We start from the raw sequence: 24,093 nt of genomic DNA on the forward strand, positions 1-24,093 counted from the left end.
AGGGGCTTGGGCCTGCCCTTGCAGCTGGAATCACTGGGCGCATTTACAGAGGGCTGCCCTGCTCAGCTCTGCTTAGTGAAGGATCCTTCTGGGGACAATGTGGTCATTAGGTGGGGTGGGCAAGAGACAGGTGGATGGCTACTGCCATGATGCTGGTACAGATGGCAGGGGTAGGAAGAGATGAAGAGAATGGACGTGAGGGAAATTTGGGACCCAAAAATGAAAATTGAAATATTTAATAGCATGGTTGGCGGGAGGGTGGCTTGAGCTCAAGAGAGAAGAGTTAGAAATGATGGGCTTTTCAGAATTGTGAGATCAAGCTGATTTGACAGCCATTTGCTGGGCAATGGAAGTGAGAGCAGACAGGGCTTGAGACATGGTGGCAAGTCCAGGTGTGGACATGCCTCGTTTTATCGCCGAGGGATGTTCTGGATGTGGATCGACTGCTGAAGCTGGGCTGGGCTGGAGATCTGTAAGGGTGGGGAGATGAACTCCGTTCTGGAAGGATACCAGCATGAATAGGATACCTCCAACTAGCAGGGACACAGGGACCAGAGGCTTCCTGCTGCCCTCATAGCTCTCCTCCTAGCCCAAGAAGGAACAGCACATCACTCCTGTGGGCTGGAGCCTCGGCTGGGTCTGTGCTTTGATCCCAGCTCCGCGCCTTTATAGATGCTCAGCCCTGGACTTGCCCTGAAGCCTCTCTGACTCTCTGTTCCGCAGTGGGAGTTGCCTCATAGTATTTACCTGGCCATCATTCAGTGATACGAACCATGTGCAGCCCTGGCAATCACCACTTCCTAAGTGTTGTGATGGGGCCCATCTCTTAGAGACTTGCTCCCCTTCTCTATTAAGTAGGTCATTACTGTGCAGACTTCTAGGTGTATGGTAAGGAAGCAGATATTAAAAATAAAATCATGTGTGTGAAACCCAGCAGAGTGTCTACCATAAAGGATGTGCTTTATTGCTATTAATAAGAAATTATCAACATAGAACAGAAGAAAATTCCAAAGGATCTATATGTTTTGTCAACTTGCTCACATCTATTCTGCCCCCCACATAAAAAATACCTCCTCGGCTCACTTCCATTCTATTCTTTCCACCTCCCAACCAAAATTAAAAATATTAAAAAAAAAAAACCAAACCACAAAATAAACAAAAACGAACCCCCTCCTTCCCAGTCCCAGGAGTGTGACACCCAGGAGTGCTTCTTCTTCCCCTGCAATGACCATCCCCTCCAATGATTGCAGGAATGTGGGGAGCTTTCTTGTGTGACATCATCCACTCCTCCGGAGCAAAGTTGCCCTGTTTTCCTCAGTCCAGGCATGGAATAGTAAGTCACCTGGTAGTAAGGGTCACCCATAGAGAAAGCACAAGCTCTTCCAGCCCAGGAAGCCCTTCCCTTTGCACCATGGAGTTTGGGCCTCTTCTAGAGTGCCCTCTGTGGACAGCGACGGAAGTGCAAGGTGGGCTGAGCTCATGGCTGCCTCCTTGGGCAAGAACTTGGAGCTCAGCCAGGCAAGTAGAAGAAGAGATGCCCCAGTTAGGACTTCTCTTGTGGACCTGGCCCAGGCAAAGTGCAAAGGATTTGCCACCAGCTTGCCACAGTTGACCCTGAGGGCCACCAGTTGGCCGACTTGCCTCCTGCCCTGATGACACACGATGTTTCTGAGAATGGAGTTTACTGAGGTCAGGCAGCTGGGGACATTTCTCACCTGCTGCAGATTATGTTTGCCAACTTCCTCCCCTGTTTCCCACGTGGGACCACAAAAAGCCAAGTTGGACTTTCAATGCCAAGATTTTTACCACCGTGTTTTCTTTTTGTCTCCCTTTTAGTGGGTTCTCCCCGGAGTCCTGTGAACAAGACCACCTTGACCCTGATCAGTATCACCAGCTGTGTCATCAGCCTCGTGTGCTCCTCTCACGTCAGCTGCCCTCTCGTTGTCAAAATCACGCTGCATGTTCCCGAGCACCTGATTGCTGATGGTGAGCTCATTCTGCCGTGAAGGTGACCTCCTGCCCCCGAGAGGAAGGTTTTCCGTTGGGAGAGGAAAGAGAAGCCAAGGGCCACTGTTCCCTATTCCTGCAGATGTGGGGGGCAGTAAACCCGAACAGGAAGATGTAGGACAAGATGGGATTGCCCACAGATGAACTAGGACAGCAAGTTGAAAAACAAACTGAGAAGAGCACTTCTCATACCCACCGTCTTTCTGTTGTTTTTAAATAAGCCTCTGTCTTTGTAGAGAGATGCAGAGCTACCGTGGCTACAGGTAGGCAGACATCAGGACTCTCTCAGCCTTTGGGAAAGCTCAGTAGAGTACTAGAGGTGTTTAAGGATTAGCCATGCTTGGGTTTGCTTTGCCCAGGTGAGAAATTCCTAATTGCCGTAACTTGCTATAAGCCGAGAACTCGGAAGCAATAATTTACTTCCATCCAGGGGGACCCCAATATAATGAGGGAGTAATACAGGTTCTGAGAGTCCCTGAGTCATTTAAGCCCACAGCACCTAATTGACTTGTTAATGTCTGCTCTCGCGGTTGCTGTAAGGCTGGAAACAGGTGGGGACTGCTCGCAGTGTCAGAGGGCCTGCTATTTCATGGCACGTGAAGACAGGCAGCGGGTCCCTTTTCCTTGGACCAGTGCCAGTGCCTATGGCTGGGTCTGATGGAGCCATGCCATGGCCAGCACAGAGCTGCTCGTCCCTTATCACTTAGGAACACTCTGGCAAGATGGGATAGGGCAAGATACTGGGGTGGGGGGATATGGCTTCAAGGCCGAATGTCCCTGGCCTCACACCAGTCCACGTGACGGCCAGTCCATCTGCTGCTCCCTTGCTCTGGGCTAGGAGTGGTGGGAGGAATGATCTTGGGCCACTGGGGCTCACTCTGCCTCAGTGACTGAGGGTGTATTGTATGTGCACCTAAGATGCGCTTCCTCTCTGTCTCCCTGCAGGGAGCCGCTTCATCCTGCTGGAGGGCAGCCAGCTGGATGCCAGTGATTGGTTGAACCCTGCCCAAGTGGTGCTCTTCTCTCAGCAGAACTCCAGTGGGCCCTGGGCCATGGACCTCTGTGCCCGGCGGCTCCTGGACCCCTGTGAACATCAATGTGACCCCGAAACTGGTAGGCAGGAGCACCGGGCAGCGGGTAACTGTCAGAGAGATTGTGTCTTTTGCAGTCCTTCCCTCGAAACTCAGACCCTGACTCCCAACTCCAGTGTCCCATTGTCATCCCGAGCCTGGACCATACCAGCTGCCAGCATGTCTTGGGGCCACTGAACATCAAGCTGTGCGGTCACCTTGCCAAAGCCTTGGCAGGATCCTCACTGTAGCCCCACTCCAGAAAGACCAGTTTAGGATGAACTCCATACTCTGTCCTGCAGTCAGTGGCACTCAGCTGCTGGGGACAAATACATCGAGATAGAAAATTAATGCATGTTTATTATAGAAAATTTGGAAAATTTTCTTAGAGAACTAAATGATAGTCAACTATATTTCTATCTCTTCGATAAATCACTTTTGAAATGTTCATGTCTTCCCTTCCAATCCCTCCTCTCATAGATTTTTTTTTCTTTGAGGCTTCCTAGAAGCATACTAAATCTAGGGGAGTTTTTGCTTTTCTTCACTTAATGTTCCATCATGAGAGTTTTCCAGAATATGAAATAATCCTGAATAGTATCATTTTAATGGCCATTTGGTATCCTTTGTCTGTCTATATCATAGCTCATTTAAATAGTTCCCTATTATTTGACATTTAGGATGCTCTAAATTTTTAATTTTTATAAATACTATTAAAATGAACATCTTTCCACATAAATGCGGGGCACATGGCAAATTGTCTTCTTTGGATAAATGTTAGAGAGGGATTCCTGGAAAAGATTACGAGCATCTCTAATTCTGCCATACCATCAGATGGGACTGGGGCATCTCTGTGTGAGGGCCTGCATGCCCACGTGGCATGAGCAGGGACAGCCACGTTACCCTGAGCTCCAGTGCGTCCAGGAGCACAGACCTCTGATTCCCGATTGCTCTGTACTTTCACTGTGGAAGGGGGTTCATCTGCAGTCGTCTTTACCAAGACCTGTTTCTAGTACCCTGAGTACCAGGATTGATCTTTCTCAAAGAAGTATTATGATACCTTTAAGCAAAGAAAAGCGATGGGGTTGTCGGGGGCAGGGTCAAACTATTTATACACCCACCAGATGATGCAGCCCCCACATCACACACATGGACCCACACATGCAGATGCACCTTCTTCAGGTACCCAGGTGAAAGACTCTCACTGATGATTGAGTCTAAGGTACCTAACCCTCATTTCTATTGTAATCCAATGCTACATCTCTTTGGAAGAGCAGCAGGTAACTGAGACATCTGAAGTTCATGTTCTTAGATTTTAGAGTTATTTAATGTGGGCCCATCGCAGAGATTCTAGGCCCCCATATGGAAGAGAAAGTACAGCATTTCAAACATCTGATGTCTAAGACTGCTTACTTGCTGCTCTGCCCACGCTGTCAGGCAAACACCAAACCAAACAGATGGGCTGTGCACCATGCCCAAAGCTAGTGTGCTCAGAAGAAATTAAAAAGAGCTCATCTCGAGGTGGAGCCTCTCCATGCAACTGAGCCAGGCTCTGGTACCCGCACTCTCCAGCTGGTTTGGATTAGGAGGATTTGGGACAATCTTAGCTGTTAAACTCACTTCTGAGAGAAGCATGATCTCCAGAGAACCTTGGATGCTTCCACTTGGGTTTCAAAGAAGAGGAAGCACCCACAACTGCACGTGGAAAGAAGGGCTTCGGTGTCGTGTGTTTTTAGGGATCTCAGATATAAACCGCCTCTTTATTTGACATCAACATTTGGATTCTTCGAGAAGTTCCATGACTTGCCCAGAGTCCTGTGGCTCCCTACAGCGAGAGTCTGTGTTTAATCTATCATGAAATCAGAGCAGAAGTGGGATTAGGAAGGGTTGCTTAATTTCCCCAGACATGTCAGACCCAACATATTTGTCACTCAAAACCATTTAAGCAACAGCCATTACTGAGCACTGCCGTTCGTTCCCTGTGCCAGGAAGCTGCTTGTCGGCAGCTGAGCTCTCCCTTCAACCCTCCATTCCTTCCAGATGTCCCGTTTCTGATCCTTACTAAAGATGACTTCGGGAAGCCTCTCCCCTGAATATTTGACGACTGATGAATTTCCAACTGGAGAACCAAGGAGAAAGGCTAAAAATAAGAATACAAACCCCACAGCAGAACTAGGGTGCAACATCTTCATTCGGGGTAACAGCTGAGAAATGATGCTGCAAAGTTTTATTTTCATTAATGCTGCAGTTGGACTCTCCCCTCCATTCCCGCCCCGTCCTGTTTCTTTCTGCACATGGGATGATGTGGTCATCCCACACGCTCATCAGTAAGAAACTTTATCGCCTCCCACACTCCATCCTAGAGCCTTCTCCAAAGAGCTGAGTGTGGGAATTGGCTTCTAGTCAAGTTGACGCTATTTTTGCAATCTTCCAGCTAGCTTACTTGGAAATGTCAGAGTGTTGGGACATGTGCTTTCCCAGCCACGCCGAGGGGTCTGCCCATATGGATATATAGGGTTGTGCAAGAGCACTTGTATACTTTTCACACACACGCACACACATGCACATAAACAAGCACACAAACACAGATGCTCCATTGCTGCAAAGGAGCAGCCTCCAGTGCCTGGAGCTCCCCTCAGGCATCTGCCCTACAACTGTCCCCAATGAGCTCTGTGTTTACCCATCATCTGCACAGTGCTCCAGAGGAGGCAGAAGAAGGGACTGCTCAACACGTCCACATAGGAATCCCTCGAATCTGTGAATGTGCTCTGTTGCATGGCCGGGGAGGATGGAGGACGCACAGGGACCGGAGGGTTCCAGACAGCTGGCTTGGTGACAGAAAGATTCTCCTGGTTATCTGGGTCATCCCAGTGGAATCACAAAGGTCTTTAAAAGAAAGAGGAAGGCAGCCAGGGAGATGAGAGTGATCTGCTGTAGAAGGACCCAGTCATTGCAGGCTTTGAGGATGAGGGGCCAGGGATGAACCAAGGGATGTGGGCAGCCTCTGGAAGATGGAAAGGCCAGAGGACGGATTCTCTTCTTAAGCCTCCAGAAAGGAGCACAGCCCTGAAGATGCCCACCCTTCAGCCCCATGAAACCACGTCACACTTCTGGCCCTCAGAACTGTGAGATGATAACCGATGCGGTTTTGAACCCCTGAGCTTGTGGCGATATTTTACTGCGGTGAGAAACACACACCAAGGAGGAGAGAAAAGGTGGAGAGGAGCAAACCGAGCTCCTCTCCTTTAGAGGCCCCCAGCCCAGTTTACAGACTCTCTGAAGATGGGTTGGGATCCTGTGGAGGATACTTGCTGACTTCTCCATGCACCTCCCTCCACATTTACGTGCTTCAACATGCTCGCTGGGAGAGAGGGACTGTGTGCTCTTAGCCCAGGGCCTGGAACGGAGTGGACACAAGCGAATGCTCTCACCTGAAGACTCTGTGGTGTCTGAGAATCGTCAGGTATACCCTGGGGATTTACCTGCCATTTCTCATCTCCTGCTGAGCACTGTGACCCTCTTCCAGCAGATCTCAACCAATAACACGTTGTGATCTGGTGACGAGTCCTCTCATGGGGTTATTAGATGACTCAGGTGTACCTAAGTTAGGTGCAGCCTGATGACAAATCAGAAAATGCACCGTGGTCCATCGTCCCCGCATCCTGCCTCGTCGGGAGTGGGGACCAGCGGAGAATGTGTGTGGGAAAATGATTTTCCATAAAAATCAGGATAGGTCCTGTTGACTGAGCGCTCACTCCCTGTCAAGCCCTGGGTTTTGCTTAGCCTTTGTAACTGAAGCCTTAGAATAGAAGCAAATGGTATTTTACCCTCATTTTACAGGAGATGTTGACTAATTGGCTCAAGATCAGTCAGCTAGTTACTAGCTGAGATGGACTTCAAGTTCAGGCTGCCTGACGTACTGCTCAGGCCAGGACACCTGCACTGCTCGCCTCTGGGAAGGGAACTGGTAGAAGAATCGTTCCCCTTCCAAGTGGCCGTTGAGAGCAGCAGCCCTCTGACAAATCCCTTTGCCAGCCACACGGTGACATTCTCTCCCAGGTCCTCCCAGGCTCTGGTCATTTGGGATAATCACCAAGCACTAAGAAGATGTGACTCAATGCCCCCACTGGATCCAGCTGGAAGTTGACTTTTCCTGCCGTTTCTGAGTGTCTCTGTTGGGGCCGCCTGCCATTCAGTTTTGTTTTGTTTTTATGGAAACACATGCTACCTGGTTTCAGTGACTTTTTCTCCGCTCCACCGCCAGCCTTTGTCCTGCCATATGGGCAGCTGTGGAGGCTCCGCACACCTGTTTAATTCCGCAGCCCCATTGATTCTGGCCACGGACCCTCATTGCCCTTTTCAAGATATGTAGCTTTTATAGGTCTGCAAGGAGCACAGGCTTCCCAGCTAAATCAAGTTTTAATCTCTATCCAAGATGTTCACTGAAATCTCTTCTGTCCCAGGTCTTTCATGGGCCAGACCCAGCCAGGTAGAGATGGGAAAAGCTGCTGAGGGGCCCTGGGCCTAGCTGCCAGACGATGCAGCCTCTGCTCCTTTGCTTGCTCCAAGCCACTGCTTCTCTCTCTACCTGAACCCAGTTTGGCAGAAGAGCTCGTCCCCATTTTGTTCTTGCACCTGGATTGCCCACTTGTTCCAAATGCACCTGTGCCGCTGCATTAAAGTGCTTCCTTCAGGATGCACTACGGCACGTCTCTCCTGCCCTCTCAGAGTCCTGTGGGGCTGTAAGACCCCGGACCCACCCCTTTCCCGATGTCTGCACAGGGGAGGAATATCAGCAGTTAGATGTTACCCGAATCTGGATGTCTGACGGAGACTTCCCTTTTTAGATGAAGCATACCCAATTCCGCTTCATGAAAGCCAACTGCTACCTGAAGCAGGATGACTCAGGGCTTTTGGACTGGATCTGCATTGATCAAGTCCTGCCTGAGGAGCCCCAGCTTCAAGGTCATTTCTTTAATCCTCCCACGAGTTTTGTACCTCGGTGCTTCCTCTGTAGGGTGGGAAATAACCAAAGGCTCTATCCCACATACAAGGCAGATCAAGGCACCATTCCTCTCCAGGGCACTGGGCACAAGGCGGGCGCAGCAGCCTCCAGACCCTGAACCTACCGTGGCGGGCAGGCCCGAGCGCCTCCTGCAGGCACGCTCTACCCTGGCAGAGCCTTCTCCGTGGCCGTGACACATCTCTCCCTTGGATTCCTGTGTATACCACCACAGAGCCGGCGCCTCATGTGTTCCCCGCCATCTGTCACAGCAGATGCGGAGACTGTAACACTTCTAGCTTAGGAGGGCATCCAACACCCTTGTGGGGTCTTTAAAATTCACAGCTAACAGTCGGAGCCTGTGCTCGCACGAAACCCCTCTTAAAGTCAAGATTTAGCCGTTGGTTGCCATGGCAACTTCCCTCATCAAGTCTGCGCTCCTCTCAGTGTAGATGGCCAAACTGGTTTTGTGGAGGAAGACAGAAGAGGCAAGTTTGGTGGGTTCCGGAAATGAGGATCCGGTGAGAGGCAGATTTTGGAGATCCTCAAACTCTGGCCCGAGAGGTTTGAAAATGTCTGCTTCTCTGACGGTGGGCCGCACGTGCCGCGACACGGAGAAGAGCTTTCTCTGCTGTCGGCAGTGTGTCCCCACATGGTAATGAGCGATGGGAGCCTCATGAGGAGATAATGACCAGGAAGGCAATTTGAGAAGGTAAATGCGCTGTACAAATGGTAGGTGTTGCTGTCATTAGGAAAACGAGGCTCTGTTTGAACCCTCGGTGGTTGCTGCGTTTATTTTACATGTTGTGTGGTAACTAGATATCAAATGGGGAAGAGGACAGCCTTGTTGTCGTTACGTTCCTAATTCTAGTCAAGGTGTCCAGCCGAAACCATCCTGAGTCAGAGTGATGGCTTTGACAGCCTCCTGAAGTGACTCCCTGTTTTGTATCATCAGGTTGACGCCTAATTGCCCACAAGGACGATCAGGAGCGTATCCTTCCCAAAGGGAGAAGTCTGTTTGAGCCCTGGGCTTGTTAATTGGCTTAGATATCTGCATCTTGAGGGGTGACAGTGTTATCTATAAATGTAGGGCAAACCCTTGAGTTAATTAATTAATTTTCCATCGCACCATCTTTGTGAAAGGCCGACTCCTTTGGAAGAAGCAGCCTTGTCCCTGGCCCGGGTAGCGTATGGGTCTGAGGCCCGAGATTGTTCTGGAATTAACAAGGAATGAAGCCAGGCTCTAGTGCTCTCCTTCATTTTCCTTGGCCTCTTTATCTTTCCTTTTATCAGAGGGACAGTCTTCACTGGCTGTCACCAGCCACCTAATTGAAAGCTGTGTTTTCCTGTTTGGCTCAGAGCTCCCTGACCATTTCTGGATACAGCTCGGCCTTGCTGAAGCCAAGGAATGTGGACCCATCGTGCTCAGTAGCCTCTGGCCCATGACATGAATTTCCCATACAGGAAACAGAGTAGTGACCTCTTATACTCTCTGGATTTTTCACAAACAGCACTTTCCTTCTTTCATCCACTCCTCCGAGTGTGGATTAGAGAAATTATGGGGAAAGATAGGGGCCCTGATGGATAATTGCTATAGGTCAATCTATAAATGAACCCTTGAGCTAAGCTTCTAAATAAACACCCTTGCTCAGACGATCCAGACCTGTCCCCCTTAACTGTGAGATCCCTTCATTTCATTTTTATTGGGTTTTTTTAATCTTTAAAAATGGAAAATAACAATCAAAGCTATTATTCTATTTATATCCCTTTCAGATGTCTCTTCCTGGGTGATAAAGAGTCTATGTGCCTATTGTCTCCTTAAGGCATGGCACCTTTGTTATTTACCGATTTCAGGAAGTCTCCCACTGTAATTTTTATTGACAAATTAAATAACCAGCCATTAAAAGAGCAAACACAAGTACTTTGGTGTAACTGGTCTCAGTAGTTTGGGGTTACAAAGCACTGCATATGGAATTATTAACGGAAGGAAGTAGCAACAATTTTCCTCAAGATCAACGCTAAATATAGCAATGATTGTTAAGCTTTTGGGGTCTGCTTGTAAATCAGATGAGTGCCATGGAAACCTGTCTTGAAAAATGAATGCACACACATAGATAGTTTTGCATGCAATTCCAGAGGGTTCAGGAACTTCTTGGTACCAAGGGAGGAACTAATAATAATGCAGAATAGTAACATCCTAAGCAAATACAGAGTTCAGATGATGTTTCTGTTTGCCTTCTCCAAGATAATTAGCCATTTTCACTCAGAAGCTAAAACCCAGCATTCCTATAAAACCATAATAGGTACATGTGGTCTCTTCTAAATGTACTGCTGTTTTGAGAGCTAGTTTCTGGCATGGTGGGGAGAAAAGGCCTGGAGTCAGCAGACATAGGAATGAATATTAATTCTGACACAAGCTGTTGACAAGTCCTCCCGTGTTCTACGCCTCAGTTTCTCCCTTCAGCATAAGAGCTAATAATACCTACATTAAAAGATTCTCAGAAATATTTGCATATGCCATCTTTACACATTTATCCATCACCTAGTAAGTCCCTGAAGTATTGACATTGAGACAATGAAGAAGAACATCTCTTCCCCCAGGGGTCCTTGGTCATTGCACTCACAAAGCACATAGAAAGGTGCTTTGCAGACTCGGGGGTTCCTGTGGGAGAGAAAATGGAGAGACGGATGGTGTCTTCATTCCTGGGGGAAATACATGACTCGAGGAGATGTATTGCCTCCTTCATGCACCTGACCACTTCATACGACTTTTCTCCAGCACAGACGCGTTAACCCGTTCACTTGTGTTTCTCTCTTTTCCTCCCTGCCCTGCTGCTAAGGCGAGTGCCTCTGCTACGAAGGGTACATGAAGGATCCAGTCCATAAGCACCTTTGCATTCGGAATGAATGGGGGACAAACCAGGGGTAAGTGAGCGGATGACCAGTGGGCAGGTTCCTATATCTCTGCTGCCTTTCGCAGGCCAAGGATCCACTCTGTGGAGGGAACAGAGCTAATGGGAGGGGGGGGGGGTTTATACTCTGAACAGTGGATGGGTAAAAACTCACTGTGCCTTTCCATATTTATACCATCCCACGGCTTTCATCACCTTTTATCCATTTACGAGTCAGGATGATGGTTCCAATTTGCAGCCTGCAGCAGCCAGCTGCAATCTGGACCCTAGGTTGGCCCTCTCCCCTTTCACACTGCTTCTGGCCACGAGGATTCCAGAGGCTGAGCTTAGCTGGTGATTCAGTGGGAGACACACGAAGCCACACAGACTGCAGTGTCACACTCTTGGAGCTTGATGAGCTTCGCAGACCGCCATGAGTGGAGACCTGTTTCCCCAGCTCCGTGAGCAGGGGTGATGTGCAACGCTCGCTGTGTGCTCTGGAGTGATCAAGCCTATTTTGTCCAGGTGCCCAGTTCTACTTCCCTGTGGGACCGTTGCTCTCCCCAAAGCTCTCATGGCTGGGACAAGGAAGTCACCTGGTACTTCATTTATTTATTTACTTATTTGCTTATCTTTTTAATGCAGTACAGGGGGATTGAACCAAGGGGTGCTCTCCCACTGAGCTACAACTCCAGTCTTTTCTATTTCTTATTTTATAGAAGAGCCTTGCTGAGCTTGCCATCCTCCCTCATTCTCCTGAGTTGCTGGGATTACAGGTGTGCACCACCGTGTCTGGCAAGGTTTATTTTTTGTTTTTATTTTGGTATCAGGGATTGAAACCAGGGGAGCTTAACCCCTGAGCCACATCCCCAGCCATTTTTTGTGTATTTTATTTCGAGACAGGGTCTCACTGAGTTGCTTAGGGCCTCACTAAGTTGCCGAGGCTCAATTTGAACTCAGGATCCTCCTGCCTCACCCTCCTGAGCCACTGGGATTTCAGGCCTGTGCCACCCTGTCTGGTAGTGCTTTTTATTTTTTTTTACATGCTTTAATACTGACATTGTGATGACATACATAACATCAAATTTACCATTTTAGTAATTTCTGAAGTGTGCAATTCTGTGGAATTAAGTATATCCACACTGCTCTAAAGCCACTATATGTCTCATAATGCTTTTTAAAAGCAAATTTGTACCTCATTTTGGATGCTGAGGGCCTGCTTTCTGCATTAGCTGAGTAGTGGGGGGAGGGGAAGGAATCGATAAATGCTAATAGTAGAAATCAATGGAACAGGGAAAACAAGAAGGAAATGTAGGCAAATGGCATCTTGGAGTGTCTACTTGGACAGCAAGTTAGATATGCCTCTGCAGCCCCACAAGGTGGGAAAGCTTGGCCCATCTCATTTCGAACACTGCCACGGAGGACGCCCGTCCCTGAGGTCGATGGTCAGCCCCTCTGTATGAGTTTGATGAGATGAAACCTAGAATACTGAGTGTAGTTCTGGACTCTCAAAGCAATAAATATGGTGACAAATGGGTGAGGGTTTGGAGAAGAGCAATAAAAATGATTGAAGAGCCCCAGGGAGTGATTTATGATAAGGGGATAGAAGAACTCAGCTCTGTGGACTCGGCCTGCGATGACTAGTCAAGGTGTGATAGATGCCCACAGGCGCTAGAGGAGGGCAAATGTTCTGGAACAGGTTGAAGTGGAGGGATGAGGACAAGGGGAAATGAAGTTAGGGGAAGGAAATCGGAGTCACAGGTCAGGAAACTTGGGCAAGTCAGAATGCCGTGAATTTTTCTATTAGTGAAAATGGAGGGTTGCTCAGCTTTGACTGGATTTGAGATCAGAGAGGCCACAAAATTCAGAGGAAGGTGTTCGTAAGAAGGGCCAGTACCCTCGGAGTGCTCTGTTAGGATTAAAGCATTGGTGAGAAGCCAGAGGCCTTGGCCAATAGATGTCAAGTGTGGTATGGAAAGGAGAGCTGTTCGCTATTTCAAATCTGCAGAGTCGCCTACCTCTCTGAACCCCTGAAATTCACGTTTGTACAGTTGCTGCGGAGCCGCACTGTCGCTAATGTGATGGCTGAGGAGGGCCGTTAACTGGTTTTCATTGAGTACCGTGTTATAAAGGGTGATGGATACCGCCTCTCCCTCTCTCCTCGCCTGCAAACTTGCTGCTGAAGCAAACAACTACAAAATGTCATTTCGCTTTTGCCCTAAGTGCCCCAGTCTGTCTCTCTTCAGTGATTGGATTGGGTGGTTAAGGCTCAAGCCTCCACATCCCTGGCCTGGTAGACAGATCGTGCAGGATGGGTCTGACTTCCCTTGATAGTGGCTGCATCATTCCCTCGGGCTGTGTGTAGAGACAGTCTTAGGATGTAGACAAGGGCCTCAGGGAACAGTGGGGACCCAGCACTGGTGTCCTTTAGAACAAGATGGGCTAAAGCACCAAACTACAGACTGACAGGAACATTGGCCCCAGGAAACAGGCAAGGAGACCTAATCTGTCATTTCCATCTCTAATTTCCATTATTCTATGATTGCCACTGTCTACAAGGTCTCATTTTGGACACTAATAAAATAATGGAGCCACTGTTAGGAGGAAAGGAAAGCCGTGACTCTCCTGAGGATAATGGAGCCAGGAGTGATAAGGAGCCTGGGTTTATGTTTATAAAACAGCACCAGACAAATGACAGCGGTTTTTTTTTTTTTTTCCTCCTCAAATGACAAGAAAAGTGAAAAGTAGAAGATGCCATGCATCTTGATTTAAATCAGGGATCTGCTGCCATGTTTCTTTAAATGATTTTCACAAAATTAATAGAAATTGGTTTGAATGCAGAGACTGTCACTGAAATTGAAAACTGCCTGACAGATTGCCAAATAATGATACGTATTGGGGTATTATGGAAAAATCAATGGGAGGCCTGATTTTCCTGAAAATTTTATTTAATGTTCCAGAGGGTGGAGGTAAGCAGCCGGTGTGGGGGTATTGATAATTTTTCTTTAGTATTCTGACACTGCATACATTCAGATAGCTGAACATCCTGTTGAGGTAGAACAACCAAATCCTAGGCTAGTAATAGTTAAAACAGATTCCTTCGTGAAAAATCGAGGTTGCTATACCAGGAGAAAAATGGCAATAAGCATTTGGGACTTTCAGACGAGGATGAAAATTGATCAAGGACATGAATAAAAATGGTACAAATAAATGGATGGTTCTGTGTGGCAGAGGCGTTGCACCTGAGGTTTTATTTAGCTTCTGTCTAGCTCTCTGGGTTTACCTGGTTGTGCATATGTGTAGGATGTGTATGTATTATGTTAGGATATGCACAATCTTTGTGAGTGTGCTGTGTGTGTGAGGGAGCCAGCTTATCCCAAGAGTCCTCGTACCCTAACATTCCATCATTTGTCCTCCCACTCATTCATGATCATAACAAACATTAGCCCATTACTCCTCGCGTCCAGAGCGTGCTAGTTTGCTATACATAAGAAGACATGGTCCCTGCTCTGGAAGAACTGATGGTCTACATAGGAAGAAAGGACTGTAAATAAATAATCATGCTGAATTCCAAGACCCATTAAAGTAAAGGTGTGAGCAGTGGTGCATGAGATCATAGTTCAAGGGCTGACTTACGGGAGGTGGAAGAATCTGCCGTGGGACTTCATGGAGAAGTCGGACTTTGAACCATTGACAGGTGGCCAGAGTGACTCTATGTGAAGGGAACAGTGGGACCAGAGGCATGGAGACATATGAAGCATGGCTTTCCCAGGAAGGGCAGATACAGTCAGAGAGTCAATGACATAGAAAGAAGAGGTTGGGGTAGGTGAAATCTAGGTCTTGGTGGTCTTTCTAGTTTATAGAAGCGCTAGACATTACTCTCCATGTACAGAACCCAGAGCTGTTAGCAGAGGAGGGAAGTTCCAGGTTGACTGTAGCATTGTTTTTGAGACCTTCAAAATCAAATAAGTAAGCTGGCATGGTGGTGCACGCCTGCCGCAGTCCGGCTGCAGCAAAATAACCCGGGGGGTGACAAACAACTTGTGTACATTGATGCAGCAGGAGTGGGAGCCGTTTATTGTAGGACAGGAGGGGTAGATATACATTCCACACAGCTGATCTAATTAACATAAACTAGATACAGCAGTCAACCAATAAGGAATCTCCACACTTAATGGCTCGCTGGTGCCACCTCACAAACCACTCCCTCTGGCAAAAGGCCAGGCGCCATCCTGACTTGTTTACAGACCCTAACACACGCCTGTAATCCCAGGAGCTCAGGAGGCTGAGAAAGGAGGATCGCGAGTTCAAAGCCAGCCCTCAGCAATGGCAAAGTGCTAAGCAACTCAGTGAGACCCCGTCTCTAAATAAAATACAAAACAGGGCTGGGGATGTGGCTCAGGGGTCGAATGCCCCTGAGTTCAATCCTGGTATCCACCCCCACCCCCAAAAAAGTTAAATAAGTAATCCCAAGAGAAACAAAAAGTCAGACACAAAATCCACCGGAACTGTCTCGATTTTTTATTTATGTGGATTCTCCAAGTAAAACAATAGTCCTAAAACTATCCTGCAGATAAGAATTTTCAAGAACAGACAGCAAAAAAATGACAGAGAACAGGAGAGCATGTGTATGAGGGACATGAATCACGGGGGTCGTAACACTTTCCCAGTGACTCTGATCCTGCCAAAAATGCCCCGGAGAAGGGAGAAGCCGTGGGCGGAGCGTCTAGTGAAGCCCTGGCTCTGGGTCCTCCAGGTGGGGAGCCCAGGAGGAAGGTTGTAAAATCATTGAACTCGGGTCCTACTTGCTAAAAGTAAAATTAGCCTCAGAAAGATTTAAAGTGAAGGGTGGCAGATTTCTAATGGGTCATTAAAAGAACACAGGGTGTTGGAGGGCACATCCTTGTCTCCTGATGTTGGCCACAGAATCAATCATTTCCTGTCACAGCTCCCCCCCCACACACCCCAGCATGACCCAGCTGCCAGATGCCCCCGGGTGGACGGGTCCTCACCCAGCCTGGTAGTGTTCCACGTCTCCTGTGTTCCCTGCATGAATTCACGGAATAACTCCTTGGCCTCCCACCCTGGAGCTGCCTAGACACAGCCGGGAACTATCAGAGTCTGTATTTCAGATTTGTTTGCCAGGACAGCAGAGATAAATTGGAAATTTTCACAAATGAGAAGCAAAAACAGTGAAGGAGGTTAGAGGAGGCAAGAGAGATTGATTTACATGAAAATATTAGAGGAGGAAAAAAACAAATTTATTTAGCTCCTTTGGAGTTATTAAGAAAGGCCATAATAATGTGTTTTTTTTGGTTAAATTAAAAGTGTACCCAAGGGCCTCTAGATACATTTTTCAGAATACCACAATTAGATTAAATTCATGCATTTGAAGATTCCTGGTAAATAATAGTCTGATTTCTTATTCTGGCATCTCAGCTACAGAGGGCAATACCAAGGAGATTCTCCACTAGAGAAATATAAAATATCACTAGATTTCCATGCTGAAGGATGGAGACAGAGTGATAATTCATGAGACAGGGAGAGACCTGCTGTGAAAATGAACAGGTGTTTCTCCAAGAATTTAAAAGCTGTCGTTGGCATGGCCCTGCTCGGTCAGAGCCCTCCTCTCTCTATGGGCTGCTCAGGAGGAGACCCTGCTGCCGGGCCCCCAGACAGGCCACGTGCTCCTCTCCCCCGGCGCAGTCCACGTTGCCTTAACATGTCCTTTTCCCTGTCCCACGGGCTTCCCGTTCCCCTCCTTCCATTCCTACCACTTGTCCCTGCTGCTCACCCACCCGGGAACAACGGTTTGGGGATTCTGAATCTGAAAAAGCAGCCCATGTTCCAAACATAGGATCCAGCTTCCTCTTCCAGCCACCCAGGAGGACCGTGCTCCCCACGGCTGGCCTCAGCCCCTCTTTCGGAAAACCTCCTTGCCAGGAGCTCATTTTCTCTGGGCTCCCAGAATGATGCCAGTTAGGACATTTAGCTGGTGACCACTCACAGAACAAGGACCAGGGCTGGGGACAGGATGCCTTTGCCCGTGAGTTCCTGGTATTGAGTGGAGACCAAGCTCCACCCTTTCTGAGAAGATCCCAACCCGTCTTGCCTTCCCCTGGCCACCCAGGCCGAGCCAGAACCCTCTCCTCCCACAGTGCCCGCGCTGGAGCTAGCCCGTGCCAAGCCCAGGGGTGGGGCCCAGTCTGGCCTTTTCCCCAGCCCGAGTCTCTTCAGAGGGGACTCACAGGGAGTCAGGCAGACAGTCCTTTGTGACACATGACATTGCCTGACTTTTTTTTTTTTTTTTTTTTGTCCTGTTTTGTCTGGCTTTTGCTTCCCCTCCCTGCTCTGGCTTCTGTGTCACGGCCGCCCTGGTCACCTTCCTCCCACCCTCAGACAAGACTTGCCGGCCAGCCTGGGGCTGCTCCGTTATCTCAGGGCGCCCTCCTCTCCTGCCTGCAGTCCAGCCCTCATGTCTGTGCCCAGCTCCTGTCACTGCCATGCCATCCTCAAATGGGATTATCTTCCCATTAGCCCTCCCCCCCCCCGCCCCATCCTTGTCACTTAGTGCTAACGAGGGCTCCCGGGGTATTTATTTGGTGATTATTTCTCGTTCTGTTTCCCCTCCTGTTTCTGTCTCCCTCTGTCTCCCTCCTCTTCCTCCCCCAGGAGTCAGCACAAATGTCGCTGCTGCCTTTCTCCCCCCTCATTTCACCGCTACACCAAGGATGGAGGCTCTTGGAATGAAACCCCAAGCTCCCTGTCCCTTCTCCCGGCGGAAGTCCCTCTGCAAACTGCTTCCAGGGGAGACACTGCCCTTGGAAGGAGCCCCCCCTGGGTGAGCAGGCAGGAACCGAGTGCCTGAAGGGGCATCTCCACCTACCAGGGTCTCTGGCCAGCTTGGCAGGGCCTCGGCCTCCCCAAACCCCACCCACTTGGTTTGGGAAACTCTGCATCTAGTTTGCAGGGGTTTTCTCAAGTGAAGAATAAAATAAGTTTCACTTGACCCATTTTCCCAGAAACCGGCTGGTCAGTCAGCTGAAGACAGGGAGGCTCTGAGATGAAGGGCGTATCTGCCCCGATGGACACCTTTTTCTAAGTTGCCTGAGACCCTTGAAAAACTAGTGTTGGCATTGTGGTCATTATGGGGTAATGCCCTTTGGTCCTTTCTTAAAGTGTCACCTTGGTCACTCAGGATGCCCTATCAGGGGGCCAGTCTGAGAAGCAGCTACTTAAGTATCATCTAGGAAGCTTATTTAAAACACCGACTTCTGATTTCTACCCCCAGTGGTCCAGAAGTGAGCCCAGAATCTGTGCATTTGACATGCTCCCTCACATGAGTCCAAGGCACAGCAGACGTGGGCGACTTCCAGACCCCTGGTGGGAGGGGCACTGTCTTATGGGGCACCATCCCCAACAGTGAGCTCAGAAGGGGTTTGTCGACTAGGCTAGGTGCAGCCTATAAGATCCTTGCATTTTACTGAATAGGAAGGGGAGGGATAGAAAGGTCTTGGGTCACATTGCTGGAGGTCAGTCTATATAAATAACTGGGTTTTGGAGATAAATCAGGTAGGCATATAAAGATTCAAGAAGGACAATATGAGAGCATATCATACTCTGAGAATTATTGGCTACAGAAGGGAGGTAGACAGACACCCTATGCTCCTCCACACGCCCTCCCCCAGGATCAAGTAGACTCATCTTCATCACCCCGCCCCCTGCATTTGAGTGACAGGTGTCCATCCACAGTACTTGCTGTCCTCCAGAGGAGGCAACACTCAACCATACTTCTGTCTCTGACTGGTTTGGTCACTGCACCAAGAGACTTATTTTAAACAGTGCCGGAGGCGGGAACACTTATTTCCTCCAACATGACCACCGGGGTGAAAAAAAATCAACCTCAATTTACCTTCCCATCTGCTCAAGAATGGAAGATAAATTGTTTCAATTTTATAGAAATGAATGTTTTATGTCTTGCCTATGCTTTCCAGAGAGTGTCCTGAATTTCTATATCCACTGAATGCATGGATATTTTCCACGAGGAATGCTCCCGGACCTTCTGTTTCCTTGAGTTTCAGTATCAGAATTCTAGGTGGGAGACTGCTATTATTTTTCTTGATTTTGGAAATTTTGGCTATTTATTTTTTTTTTAAAATCAATAGGAAAAGAAATTCACTCATTATCTCAAGCTTAGAGAAAACAACCATTGGCATTTTGACATATTTCCTTCCAATTTCTTCTCCTATGAACCAAAAATGTTGCTTCCTGCCGTCCCCTCGGTGCTGCATGTTTTTGTTCTCATAGTTTTAACAATGACTTTTCTAATCACAAAATGGGGGAAGAAAAAGAAGGAAGTTTCCAAATTGCCATTATGGTACATTATTTTTCTCAAAACCTTTTCCATGGAGAAGTTATTCTTGATGTCTAACTTAACACCCTCAATCAACTTTAACCTCCTTTAGTTGAAGGCAAGTGGTTTAGAGACTTACATTCAGGCCAAACTTCTCTATTATACGTATTATTGGTATAAAATTGAGAAAAAAATAGAACAGCAAAAAAAAAATTCTATGACCCAGAGTCAATTCATACAGACTTTTTGCTTGTTTGTTTAAGTACAATGCTGTTTTAACAAACCTAGCTTCATATTGTCTCTTCCCTGTTTTGATCATATGGCTATATATACACATGTATATGCATACTTATGTGTGTGTATATGCACATGCATATGATGATACAGGTGTAGATTGTTATTTGAGGCTCTGTGGAACATGGCCAGAGTCACAGAGTGCAGAACAGAACTCTGAGGCCACATCTAGGTCTTATTGTTAAACCACAATGTCCTTCAACAGTTGGAATCACCTCCTTCCACCTAGTTCATTAACCTTGCCACAGAGTTGTCCACGTGGAGAGTAACATTGTTGGCTTGAGGAGAGAAAGCCCACTTTAGGCCAGCAGTTGTTTTTGGCCTTTGGATTTAAGACCCATGGACGTTGGAGGGTTCCTAGACTTCTGCTGGGTAAGACCCCGCAGAGTCTAACAGCTGCTCAGAGCCCTGAGGCTACAATAGCCTAATTAGCCCTGGAGATGAAGGTCTCCCAGGGCTGCCATGGCCACGGTCCTCAGCATGGCTTTCTCCCATCCTGAGGAATGGCAGGGACTCTCTGGCTTAGGACCACATGTGAAGACTGACTTTAAATGGACCGAGTGCTTCCACCATGGGGTGGTCACAGATAGGAATGTATTCCACCCTGGGAAAGTCTGCCTGGCACTGCAGTAAAAATACCAGTGAGCTGCGTGCAGACCTTTACCTGCCTGACATGGCAGCCCCTCCGCCTCTGCCCTGCAGCTATGGTAGCAACAGAACTGCCATTTACTTGCCAGGTACCAGCCACCCTTCTGAGCACGTGTCCTACACCAGCAAATGTAATTCTCTTGTCATCACCAGAGCTAGGAACTATTACCGTCCCATTTTACAGGTGAATCTATTGGGTATTACAGCAACATGGAGAGTCCCACAGGCAAGCAAAGAGAAACCTAGTCCCTAAAGAGGATTTTCTTTTGTCAGCCCCCTCAAGGGCTATTGTTCCTCAGAGTCTCAAGGTGAAAGCAGAGGACAGAGCTGAAATTCAACCTGAAGACCCAGAACAAATGCTGCATGAGTTGAGGCCTAGTTAAAACATGAAGTGTGTGTCCTGAGCTGGGAATCTCTTTCCGAATGATGTAAGAGCCTGGGGAGAGTGACAAGTCACCAGAGCGGCCTTGCTGTGGGGCTAAACACAGTGAAGGCCATTGGCTGCATGATTCAGCCTGATTCAGGTGAGACAGGCACTTCCATTGACCACGTGCTGGGAGGCCTGGCTGGAAACTGTCTGTGAGGACAGGTGAACGTTAGTGAGTAGCCCTGTGCAGAGGCTGCTGGGAAGGGGTAGCCATGGGTTCAAGTGTGGAGAGCCTGGTATAGCAGAAAGCTGGGCACAGCTGGTACCATGGACCCATTTGCTAGCACAGGTATAGGAAAATAAAACACCGACGCAGGTCCTTGCTATTGGCAGATTTCAGAGCCCTTGCCCAATGGGTCAAGAGCAACATCTCCCGTGCCTCTGGAGGATTGGACCATCCATTTTCCTCAAGCTGTCTGTCTTAGAAAGAAGGTACTGGGACTTGAGTAGGTATAGTCTTGTTGACTGGCTTCACTTAGCTGGAGTCGAACCATTTCCTCCAAGCCAGGAGACTACGTGCACCTCTCTTCCAAAAGGGCTAATAATGCTCATCTGGTCACATGGTTTAGTTGGCTTGTTTTGTGGTGAGGGCCATGAGTAGGCTAGGTAAGCACTCGGCCACGGGGCCCCACCCTAGCCCTCACCTGCTCACGTGTTTATCTTTATGGGAAGCACTAGAGCATCATGGGAAGCGCACCGAGGTGGAGTCCAACAGAGTTGTGCCCAATTTTTATTTCTTCTATTTAAAAGTTCTTTGTTTTTGGCTAACTCTGTAACTTTTAGAAACCTCAATTTCCTCATCACTGAAAATAAGAGTATTAATGTCTAATCACTGATTGTTATAAGGATTATTAAGAAAACCTAAAGATGCTCAATAAATAGTGTTCTCATAAAATATGTGAGCACTCAGGAACTGATGGCCATAAGGATCCTCACTGATGTGCCTCCCCACTGGTCCTGGCATAACTGACATTCTTCAAACTTTTACCCAATCTTAACACACTACCTAGAACATAATAGGTACTCAATAAATATTTTTAAATAAATATTTATTGAGTACCTATTTATTTTTAAATGAATGGAGGACTGTGCCCATCCTTCATGAGCAATGCCTAGGGACCATGTTCCAAGTCCTGCTGTGTTTTGGGGATGGTTTGGGCAGGACTTCCATAGGCCTCTGTTTCCTGAACTGAAATGCAGATCTTATGTAAACCCATCAAATTTCAGCTTCTCTCATGGAAGTGGTGAGTCACCTCCCTAATTTTAGGAAGGGAGAGTAGGAATCTCAGCTGGATCGCTGACAATTCCAGACACACGGAGTTGGAAGCCCACCTCGAGGTCGTATTATCCAACCTGCCACCTGGTGTAGAAATCCCTCCCACAGTCTTTTAGCAGATGGCCTCCCAGCCACTGCACGCTCCCAGTGATGGGGGCGATGGTATTTGAAGAGGAAGCACATTCCATTGTTGCCATGCAGATTCTTAGACAGATCTTTAGGCTGAGCCAAATATGTTTTCCTGTAACTTCCACCTGTTTGTTCAGCTCTGTCCTTTGAATAAGGAATACGTTGATCTCCTTCTGTATGCTCAGGACTGCTAGTTCATGCAGAACCTTTGTGTGAATTAGAGAAATACACGGATTTTTTGTAGAGTGTGACGTGGATGTCTGTGAACAAGTAAGACCCCTCCTGCCTGTGGGCTGGCTACGAGTGGGTGTTCGAATGCTTGCCTATAGGATGGTCTCTCTTCTGAGCCTTCTCTTCTGAATGCACCTGCTCCTGTCAACTGGTCTGTAGACTGCAAGTCCTAAATCTCTTGAAGACCCTGCTGTCTTCTGTGTCACCCTCCTGTGTCATTATGCCCTTAAGGCCTAGGACTGATCAAATCACTCCATAGTCTTCCTCAGGGTGTTTCTTGCCCTGTGTTTTCTATTAATAAATTCTGTGTTCAGTCCTTTCAGAGAAAAGTCATGGTGTTGACTTCTGACTTTGTGGTCAGCTAAAGATCTTTTCCACAGGACTGCTGTCAGAAAGAGCAAACACGTTCAAGACAACAGTCCATTGTCTTAACCTAGATGCAGTTCTTATACAACACCCTATTAAATTTTAATAGAGTAGCCTGCTGAAATCCTTTGGATCTTGACTCTATCGTCTCACAATTAGTTGCCCCTTCCACCTTCTGTTATTTGCAGATTTACAGAAGCCTCCCATGACCTGTGGTTTCACTCTCTGAGGTTTCAGTAACCTGCAGTCAACCTTTGTCTTGAAAATATTAAATGGAAAATTCTAGAATAACCAATTCATAAGTCTTACATTGCCTGTCATTCTAAGAAGCATGTTGAAATCATGTGCGGTCTCTCTCCATTTTATCCACAATGTGCCCCATTTCTTTGCTGAGAATACCCATGCTGATTACACCCCCACCCATTAGCCTCTTAGTGGCTACTTCAATTATCAGTTCAACTTTACTGTAGTGCTTGTGTTCAAGAATGCTTATTTTACTTAATGGCTCCAAAATGCAAGAGTGGTGATGCTGACAATGTGGATATGCCAAGGAAAAATCAGCACTTCCTTTAAATGAAAGATGAAAGTTCTGGACTTTATCACAGGTAAGTATGTATGAAAAATAAAAAGAACATCTGGGGTTCGGTACCATCCACAGTTTCAGGCATCCACGGGAGTCTTGAAACTCACGCCCTCTGACTAAGGGGTATCATTGCAGTTAACATAGGTTCAGTGATCTTCAAGTCACTGATGGAATTGTCAAAGAGAACAAGGGTGGGCCCAGCTCTTGTGAGAGACCTTCCTGCAGGCTGATCATGACCCCTTACTTAAGACCTGTGGGCGACACTTGTCCAACCACACAGGAATTCATCACGTGTACAATTGCTCAACATGTTTCTATCTAGTCCCAATAAAAGGCTTTTCCAAGTGTCTAGCTCAGAACAGGTACTCAATATGATTTCTAATCCTGTGATCGAATGCCTTTCTAAAGAAAGGCATTTCAAGAACGATGGCTTTTGTGTCACCCTTTGCAGTGCCAACCTAGAGATGCCATCAGAAGTGATCATGAGCTTTTCTTTGGACTCAGTCTCATTGGTGAATCCATCTTAGCTCTTGGACTCCTTTGTTTTTAAGAAAATGGATTCATTCTCTTTCTCTGGAGAATGCAGAGCTGTTGAGATCTGGCCTCCACACTCTCCATGTGGCTTTAGGTGGTGTCCTCCTCTGGGCCATGTCATTTCATCTCACTAAGAGTCTTGCCTTGCAAGGAGGAAGATGCTGTCTGCAGAGGAGGGCAGCCCACTTTATAGAGAAGCTGATTCCTGGGTGCCAAGAGCCCTGGTTTGTTTTGTCTCGGCCTCCTCCACTCCTCCCTGAAGCTCGAGTGCCGTGAGTCTGACAG

The 24,093-nt window shown here is 47.7% G+C and overlaps 1 protein-coding gene across 2 annotated transcripts in view; it reads left to right on the forward strand.

Annotated features, from left to right (window-relative positions):
• Astn1 (astrotactin 1) overlaps positions 1–24,093 on the forward strand; it is a 279,960-nt gene that overhangs the window by 133,232 nt on the left and 122,635 nt on the right. Inside the window, exons 6-8 of one of the 2 annotated variants that reach the window (XM_026388461.2) lie at positions 1,837–1,986; positions 2,953–3,144; positions 10,917–11,001. In XM_026388461.2, the coding sequence (XP_026244246.2) occupies positions 1,837–1,986; positions 2,953–3,144; positions 10,917–11,001 (427 nt within the window). The remainder of the gene's footprint in view (positions 1–1,836; positions 1,987–2,952; positions 3,145–10,916; positions 11,002–24,093) is intronic. The other variant, XM_026388462.2, reaches the window with a different exon arrangement.

This window comes from Urocitellus parryii, chromosome 9 (assembly GCF_045843805.1).
Source record: "Urocitellus parryii isolate mUroPar1 chromosome 9, mUroPar1.hap1, whole genome shotgun sequence".
Classification (NCBI taxonomy): domain Eukaryota; kingdom Metazoa; phylum Chordata; class Mammalia; order Rodentia; family Sciuridae; genus Urocitellus; species Urocitellus parryii.